This window comes from Ananas comosus, linkage group 3 (assembly GCF_001540865.1).
Source record: "Ananas comosus cultivar F153 linkage group 3, ASM154086v1, whole genome shotgun sequence".
NCBI classification, from domain to species: domain Eukaryota; kingdom Viridiplantae; phylum Streptophyta; class Magnoliopsida; order Poales; family Bromeliaceae; genus Ananas; species Ananas comosus.
In genome coordinates this window covers 14099681-14109675 of record NC_033623.1, presented here as the reverse complement: position 1 = coordinate 14109675, position 9995 = coordinate 14099681, and the positions used below count along the sequence as shown (strand labels likewise).

Genomic DNA, 9995 nt, shown 5'->3' with positions numbered 1-9995 from the left:
CGTCGCCGGAGCGGGCGAGGGCGACGTCGCCGGGGCAGGGGGTGTGGCGTTTCTGCCTTCGCCGCTCTCCTGTAAAAGAAAAAAAAAAAAGAACGAGAGAAAAAAAAGAGGAGAGAGAAAAAGGTACAAGGGTATTTTGGTCAGGTTGCTAAAAAAGTGGACCGAATCTGCAAAAACGAAAAAGGTGGCCCGGTTTTGCAAAAGCCCAAAACTAGTGGATTTTTTATGCAAATTGGCCATATATATATTATAGAGTTTTTTTGAGCTTAATTTGAGTTAGTGGACTAATACTCAAGGTAGACTTAAAATAAATTTCAAGCTTTCTCATTTGTTCAAGCTCGGCTCGTTTAATTTTTGGTCGAGCTCGGCAAGCCGAGCCGAACGCGAGTCGGCCGCTCATTTGCTAGCCCTAGCACCAGCGCCAAAAAAAAGCAAACGCGAAGCTTCGCGGAAGCAGCAACAGTCACAATGACGATGTCACCTCCTAATTAATAACTCCCTTTCATCTCCCTACTTCCCCTCTCTCTCTATCGCGCGCACTAACAATGGTCGGGGAATCCCAAGGAGGCGTTGCGATGCTCCGGCGAAGCGGTGGCGGCGGCGGCGGAGGAGGAGGAGATCCTTCGCCCCCGGAGATCGAGCACTACCTCCCCTCCACCGTAATGGCGACGATCCTCTCCAAGCTCGACGTGCGCTCCCTCGTCACCGCCGCCGCCGCGTGCCGCTCCCTCCGCGCCTGCGCCTCCCACACCCTCTCCTTCCTTCCCTCCGTCCACCTCCTTGTACGTTCTCGGTCCTTCGATTTCCCATGCTTACTAGGCGATTCGGCCTTTTTTTGTGGGGGGCTAAATTAGGGTTAGGGTTTCAGGAGATCGCGCCCACGCTGGACCTGCTGAGGCCGCTTCTCCCGCCGAATCCGTACCTCCGGAGCCTCCGCCTCGACTGTAGCCGCCTCGACGACTCGTCGATTGGGTACCTCGCGAGGCCGTCGCTCCACGAGATCTGCCTCCTTAACTGCGAGAACATCAGCGGGAGGCTTCTCGCCGAACTCGGAAACAAGTGCCGCGATATCAGGTGACGATAAATCCAATGTTGAATTCTTAAATTCTTTTTATCGGTGACTTGCTTTGCTGCGATCTATAGTTCTCGGTTGTATGAAATGTAAATAATTGCAGCAGAAACTTGAAGTGTCATATGCACCCTAAGTTTCGACTATTTTGAGTGTAAATTAAGTATTGAGAAGGCCTCTTAATGTAATTCCGACTCCACCATACTTACTCAAAAAGGGCCTGCTAGATGTTAGTAATATCAAGAATAATAGTTCCCATATTGGATATAAAATGAAACCTCGACCTTTATATAATGCAGAGGATATCTCCTCCACCAATCAGCATCATGACGAATTACATGCAACTAAGCAATATGTGCATGGATCTCATCTTGTACAGTTGTGTGTAATGCATAGTGGTGGAGGTAATCTTCTCTTTATAGGGGCGAAGAATAAAGAATAGTCCTTTAATATTGTACACTTTTATCTGAAGTATAACAGAACGGTGACCCTTAGAAAATAATCTTTTCATCATAATTGTCTTTTCGGCTTTTTTTGGAGGAAAACAACGTTCTGGTTCGTCTATATTGATACTTTCTTTTTGCTTGATCAAACATCAGGACACTTTCTGTAAACTCTCTTGCGGAGCGCAGAGGGATCTCAATCTGCTTTTCTGATCTAGAAGAACTGCTTAATGGCTGTTCCCAGCTGGAGGTATGTAAGAATATGTTTTCATTAATGTATTAGAGATAGTGCAATTGTTCATAGTTATTAGAAGTATCTGCTTAATAGTATTTAACTCTATCGTCTTTATTTTCTGTCTAGAAGCTTAAGTGTCTTTTCAACTAGAAAGATATGCCCTTCTTGAGATAGATTATGATCGATACGAGAACCTTCTTTATAGTGTTGAAATGAATATTTGGTTCTATGCAATACTATTTGTTTCATGTATACATGTATGTGTTCATATCTGTATCTGCAGACCGATACTTGACTTTGGTGAAAGAATTTCTTGATCTATACTTTCCTATGTGGCTGGTAGGTCAAATGAGTCCCGTGGAATAGTAGCTCTTTCTTTTACATTAGAGGCTTTGTACAACTTTCATTGCATGCCTTCTTCCACATTTTACTGTGCGGCCATTGGTTTTAGAGAAAAATGCTCGCTATGTCCATCTATGGTCTCTCCAAGCTGCTTAGGCCCTAGTCCACACACGCCTTCCTACATTATAGCATTAGCTTTCTGAATTACGAGTGTTGCATGAAATTGTGAATTAGTATTAGATGGGCCCGGATAATGGATCATAATGACATGGATGTGCCCAAATTAGTAGCTTCCTTAGTTACCTTGGTATAATATTCTTTACCGAAGTGCCTATGTATGCAACTGTCTAGAAACTTAGGTCCCCTGTGTTTTATGCTTCTGAATTATTTATATTATTTAGTATAAATGCCTAAGTTTTACATAGTGCATTTTGTAATATAATAGAGTTCGCTTTAAACACCTCAGTTAGCTACAGTGTATTCTTGTTAAATCTTGATGCATGTTTTTCCTACTTCTTGTAGCTTATTACTGCTGTGACTATTCCTTTGTTATGATCAGGATTCCCTACCATCACTCTGATATGTATTCTCTACTTTTGCTAGTCTTTGAGCTTAGCAGTTGATGCTTCATCATTCGACGATACTAAATTTGGGCAAGCATGGGCTTCTGCCTCTCAGAGACTTTCTTCTCTTGAGATTGGTTACATCCCTATATCCATGTTGGTCAAACTCTTGAGTATAACGGCTGAGTCACAGCACTCTCTAGGTCGTACTATACCGCCATTCTTTCCTAGCCTTCAAAAGCTATGCCTCTCGGTAGACTACATCACAGATCAGTTGGTCAGTTCTATATCAAAGGCCCTTCCGGCCTTAACACATTTGGATCTTCAGGATGCTCCTATCATAGAACCCATATCATCTTCCGATCTCACCAATGCAGGCCTTCAGCAAATCAATCCACGTGGTAAACTGAAGCACATTTCTCTTGTCCGAAGCCAAGAGTTCTTATTCACCTACTTTCGACGAGTAAATGATCTTGGAATTCTCTTGATGGCTGATACCTGCTCGAAACTCGAAAGTATTTCTCTTGGTGGCTTCTCTCGTGTTACAGATACTGGTCTCAGGGCGATAATACACTCATGCTCGAGCCTTCGCAAGCTTAGGGTGTCCCACGGAAGCCAGCTGACTGATCTGGTTTTCCATGACATCTCTGCCACCTCTCTTTCTTTAACACATGTTAGCTTGAGGTGGTGTAATCTCTTAACCAATCATGGGATTTTAGGGTTGTCATGTAATAAAGATCTGAATGTATTGGACCTAAGAGACTGCCGAAAGGTGGGTGATGTGGCTTTAAGAGCCCTAAGCTGCCTCCCAAAGTTGCAGGTACTACTACTAGACAATATGGACATCACTAATATAGGGTTATCTTATCTTGGTAGCGGGAAATGCCCGCTGGTTTCGTTGTCTCTAAGAGGGTGCAGAAGACTGACAGACGATGGTATCACATTGCTATTGGGTGGTTCCACAAGATTGAGTCTGCAAGTATTGGATATATCGAAGCTTCCTAATCTCACCGACAATGGTATCTTACGGCTAGCGAGAAGTCGAATTCCAATTGTTGAGCTCCGAATTAGAGAGTGTGCGCACATAGGGGACACTTCGGTCATGGCCTTAGCTTCAATGCAAGTCGAGGGCGGGTCTCACGGGAGTAGCTTGCACTTGCTAGATCTATATGACTGTGGAGGTATCACGCCGCTTTCTTTCCGATGGTTTAAGAAGCCATACTTCCCACGGTTGAGGTGGCTCGGGGTGACAGGGAGCTTGAACAGGGACATGGTAGATGCCCTAGCTAGGAGTCGGCCTTTCCTGCACATGGCTTGCCGTGGTGAGGAGCTGGGGGCTGTGTATTGGGATTCGTCACTTGGATGGTATAGGCATGAGATTGAGGAGGATGAGGTGGATGAACTCGAGCAGTGGCTTCTTGAAGGTGAGTACAGAAGTGATGACGATTATGACATGGAGCGGTGATGCATGTATGGTAAGATTTGCGGCTTTGTAATCCTTTATTGCTTGCTGTGAATTTGTTTTGTGTGTGTGTGTGTGTGTGTGTGTGTGTGTGTGTGTGTGTTTTGTGGGGTGGGGGCAGACTCCTGAACTAGCATTTGGTGATCTTGCTGGTACATGTTTCATTTCCAAACAATTTTTTGCGTACTGTATGCTTAAGTTGGTGGCTTGGAATCTGGGTTCGGGCCTGTTGCTCTTGCGTTTGCTCTTGGGTTTGGTCGCGTCTTTGGTCGGTCCGCTGTAAGTTAAGTCTCTCTCTCTCTCTCTCTATATATATATATAAAGTTGAAGTGGAATAATATCGATAGCAAACGAGTTTTGTTGTCATTCATTTATTTTCGATGATGAAACTTTCAAATCGACAATTGGCACCGTTGAAATTGATTTACGCCACTCAAAAGTATTTAAAAGTCAAATTTTATATTTTTTCGATATTATTTTTTTGTCTATCAAGTGGGCGTAAAAATAAATAACTGAAAATAAATATTCTTTAAAAAGTGATGATAGGAATTTTGTAATTAAGATCGAGAGTATAGATTTTGTTCTAAATAGTTTAAAGAATTTTTTAATCAAAATTTAATTAATTTGGATAGTTTTGTACCATTAAATAAGAAAACGTCTCGTATCTATCATTAAAATTATAATTTTTAAAAATTTTTGATTATCAGGTCAATGATGTCGAAAAGATTTAAAATTTGGTTTATAGATTAGATCATATTCAACCGTATCGATCGTCGATTTGAAAGCTCGGTCATCGAAAACAAATAGATGGCAACGGAGCCTGTTTACTACCGACTGCATTCCAGCTCAACTATGTATGTGTATGTATTAACGCTAATTCTGTGCAATTGGATATGGACAAAAGGACTCTTATCTCTTGTTGGAATAGTTGATTTGTTTACGATGCCTTTTTTTTTTAATGTAAGTTTTGAGAGCGAAAAAAAAATTTACATAACCACCGTGGCTATAAGGATTAGTACTTCGCTTGGTAACCCTTGTACGGAAATGGAAATTATATTGCGCACGAATATAAGTTCATTCACTCACTGGACCGTGGCTCTTGTCGATTTGCACCGGCATGTTTTTGTTTGAGCCATGTCCTTCCACAATTTCCTCCTGTACTATTCTGTGTAACTTACGTAGTTAGAAAGAGAAAATGGCAAAGATATTATGCGAGGGCTACAAAGGTGTGGAAGCTCTAGCCATCTACCGATTGGGCCGTGGTTAATCGTAGCCCATGGGCTGCTAAAGCATGTTCATAGTGGATTCTGGTTCTCAGTTACAGTGTGGTAAATAGCTTTTACATTGCCTTCCCCTCAACAGTGTCCTTTGCAGCTAGAGTCCGTATATTTGTTTCAAATTTGCTCGAGTGTGGGATTTGCATTAGAAACCCCGCCGAAACGGATAACTGGTCAAGATGAAATTCTCAATCAGCTTCATTTATTAGGATAATGAACAAACAAGATTGGCGACAACTTGGTAACCTAATGAAAGCGAAATTAAGCAAAAAGCATTTGGTAGCAATTATTCAGCAAAAAAAAAGTTGATAGCGTACCTTTGTTGATTTTTTTGAGTAAATTCTTTGATTCTGTTTCAAGAATTCCTTGTATATATATATATATATCATCCTTTAACAAAGACGCGGTCGGAGAGTCAATAAATGATTTAATTTATCAACCAAACTGTACGAGAGAGAGAGTGATGATCTAGCATGCAGCCAAAGTTTGTTTTTTCAAGTGTGCTGTGAAGAATTTTCGAGCGTATTTCACCACAAATCGACTGATGAGCCAAGTCAGCGTCAACGTGGCCACGTGTTATTGGTTAGGTGACATCCCACTCGAGTGAGAGAAAAAAGAGGAGAACGAGAGAAGTAATCTAACGGTCCCAGTATAAGAACGTTAGGAATACGAATATGAACGTTATCTGGTTTGCGATGGTCCCTACTCTATAAAATGGCCCCGGCTCTTCAAGGTGTCGAAAAGCCACTTTCTCTTTATCAGGTTATTATGTTAGGGCTTATTAATTTGCCCCCGCTCATCCTCCTACTTTTTGTTTTTCGCCAAGCAAAAGTTAGTAGACTACATGAATGAGATCATGAATTTTGAATACCGTATCTTCAATTTGTTGCTTTTAGTTCTGCCGAAAAATAGCCGATAGGCTCTAGCGTAAATAATATAATAAAAAGTTCGATGATTGGTATTTGAAATTATTTTATATTTACAGCTAAGTTCATTACTACACAGAAAAATGAACAAAATAGTTATATACTACCTTTCTCTTTTAAAAAAATGTTGAAAAATAATTTATTGTTATTCTCACCTCATTACCTGTTCAGTACTTGGTGCAGCATTGATTATTAGAATTTTTATTATAAACTCGCCTTTTCAGCAATTGAATGACACAATCACAAAAGAAAAAAAAATAAACGAAAAATATAAATAAAATAAGATTCATTAATCAAAATAAGATTACACCTGACTCTTTTACTATGCAAAATATAAATAAAATAAGATTCATTAATCAAAATAAGATTACACCTGACTCTTTTACTATGCACTGGAAATAAGATTACATCCGACTCTTCTTATACATAAAGTAGTTTCAACTCAAATCTCTTTCTGAACCTCTTTTATTCTTCTTTTATCTTCTATAAATATAAAAAACTACCCACGTTTTCTCTCTCACATTTCCAACCTAAATAGTTGGCAAAAGAAAGCTAACTGGCATATTAGCATAAGATAAATATTTAATTGTTTGAGTTAAAACTTCGCGGACAGGTCTGAAATCAAGGTCAAACGTTGGGTGGATATTAAATGCAAATTAGGCCGAATTTTAGGGTGAAAAATCGAAGCTCAACAGGTGAGTTAAAGCCAAACTTCAAAACCCAAATTAACCACTTCAGCTTGAAACTATGATAACATATAATCTCTGCCATAATTTTTGTCAATAATTATTTATCACGTTCCGCCTCAATTAAGTGTCAAACTCATCTTTTTTTTGAGAGAGAGAGAAAAAGGTAATATAATATCCGCTTTATTCATTTAGCAAATAAATTTTACTACATGGATTGAGACAACACGGTCTCGAAAACTATTGAAGGCAATCAAACCAAAAGGACAAAACAAAAGGCAAAGAAGAAAAATCGTAGAAAAATTACTAATTCTGCTCCTCACTCAAAACTCATCGTAAGAGAAGTTTTTCTATGAAAACATATATATAGTCTCTGTCATAATCTTCTCTCTAAAAATTTCTACTGTCCCTAGAGTAAGTGGCAAAGGGCCGAGTTTGGTCGTTGGTACCCGAGTTCCTAAGTTCGAATTTTAATTGATTCATATTTCTAACTAAATTTATTTCTAAATAAAATAAATAAAACGGGTAGCGTGCTATCTATCTCTCCAAAAAATAAAATTGCTAAACTCAAGAACTCTAGTAAGAGAAGACCCAATTGNAAAAAAATCGTAGAAAAATTACTAATTCTACTCCTCACTAAAAATCAAGTCCTTAAGAGCTGTAAAATTCAGTCCATTTTCTGCTCACGTTCCAGATTTTTTTAAGGAAGAAAGAAAGAAGGAACAACTAGCCTAAGCATAGATGGAAGGAAAGTGGGATTTCTCATCATTTATGTAACTGGTTGCCATGCATGCATACATGCAAAACTCAAGCTGCTAATCTTAATGAATAATCATGGAAGTGACGCTCCCATTGTCATCATGCAAAAATAATAAGGTAATTTTGAATAACTTGGTCTGATATGTAAAGAATCCCTTACTGTAACATTACCTACATTCCGATGTGCGCGCTCCCGCCATCCATGGATCACTATGTTTTAATATTTCCATATTTTACTATGCATTATGACTTTTAATTTATCAAGCATATCCTTTAAATTTCTCAGCGTTTGTTGGCATATTCTTCATCGTATCCTCCACCATGTTTTCTAAAAAATTAGTAGCCAACTAATATATTCTCCCAACGTTACTTCTATCTACTCCTAGATATAAGAGCTACTGTTTAAATAACCTTATCCATAGTACCACTTTAATATTATTGTAGGAGCTCAAGAGAAGTCGCATATTCTGAGAATATATATATATATATATATATATATATATATATATATATATATATATATAGAGAGAGAGAGAGAGAGAGAGAGAGAGAGAGAGATTACTACACTATCGATAATACCAAATTTTTTGGTATTATCGAGTTTTCTATCATTAGATTTATCCTTTAATCATTTCTATTCGTTAGATTAATTATACTATTCAACCAACCACCCACTTAACTTTAGGGGACCTTTATCATCTTAACCGCACATCTTTTCATTCAACAGTCGGAAACTTGATAACATCAAGCACTTATATATACTATCGATAGTATAATAGTATAATTCTATATAGTCCGACTACTATATTAATTATATATATAGAGAGAGAGTAGGTTTTGTGTGCAATTAGGAGATCGAAAGGCTCTGTGCTGATAAGCCGTTTTCGATGATGGAACTTTTGAATCGGCGATCGGTTTCGTTAGATTTGATCTAGCATATTTGAAGTATCTAGAAAATAAATTTTGCGATTTTCAATATCATTTACCTAACGATCGAAAGGGGTCAAAATCAATAATTTTTAATTATTGATATATATCGTTTGCAAGTTTAACGGTGTAAAAATATTCAAATCAGATGAAATTTTGATAGAAAAATTTTTATACTATTTACTGCAAGATCAATAATTTCGATCGAAAATTTTAATGTTATATCACTACTTTTTATGAGATTTTTATTTTCTTTTTTTTTTGAGAGAAAGGTAGCGTGCTACCCGCTTTATTTATTTCATTTAGAAATAAACTTAGCTGGAAATGTGATAATGTGAATCAATTAGGATTCGAACTTGGGACCACTAAGCCCTTTGCCATTTGCGCTAGGAAGAGTCGGTGAGTTTGAACCTTTTCGATCGCTAGATAAATAATGTTAAAAAATCACAAAATTTATTTTTTAGATACTTCAAATATGATAAATCAAGTTTAATGGAACCAATTATCGATTTGCAAATTTTATCATCGAAAACGATTCAAAACCTCTGTACTCCTAATAGCATACAAGACCTACGTACTCTATATATCTACACACGCGCATGCACAAGCGCACACGCGCGCGCACACACAGACACACGCGCCAACGCGCGCGCGCGCGCAACCTAGCCCAAGTTTGATGTGTAATAGCACGCATATATGGTCATAATAAAACGTTATGGTGGTCTATATGTCATCCTACATGTATATTCGAACACGACATTTTGCATTTAAATGCTACACATATTAAACTTAATCTAGAAAATAATTGTTGAATGTGGACCCTATTTGATTGTGCATGCACTTGTCTCTTCGTTATGAGCTTTTTTTTTTTTTAGAGAGAGAGAGAGAGAAAGGTAGCAAGCTATCTACTTCATTTATTAGGAAAATGAATTAAACTTACAAGGTGGAGTACAGCGAGAACCTCCTAAAGAGAAAAAAGACAAAGGAGAAGAACAACAAGCGAAAACAAAGTGAGTAAAAGTGGAAAAGCGAAACGGAATAAGAACAATTACAAAAGGGGAGGCAACGGCCAAGCGACCGAAAGGCAGAGGTAGAAGTATTAGAAGTATTACAAAATGAGCCATTTTGATAGCGGTTTGGATAACGATTTAATTAGATTTGGCCTTCATTTCTGAAGGATAATCCTACTTCAACATTTACTCATCTAATGACTTTTTTTTTCCTTTTTTTTTTGAGGAGAAATTTAATTACCATGCTTTATTTTTCATCTATTTTTATTACCGGATAGTTGTGATTAAAACTAAGG

General features: G+C 38.2%; 1 protein-coding gene across 1 annotated transcript; it reads left to right on the top strand.

Annotated features, from left to right (window-relative positions):
* LOC109707678 (F-box/LRR-repeat protein 10) lies at nucleotides 474–4341 on the top strand. The gene is made up of 4 exons (XM_020229139.1): nucleotides 474–782; nucleotides 869–1074; nucleotides 1669–1762; nucleotides 2693–4341. Exons 1-4 carry the CDS (start codon nucleotides 546–548, stop codon nucleotides 4115–4117), a joined length of 1962 nt encoding a protein of 653 aa, XP_020084728.1. The 5' UTR covers nucleotides 474–545; the 3' UTR covers nucleotides 4118–4341.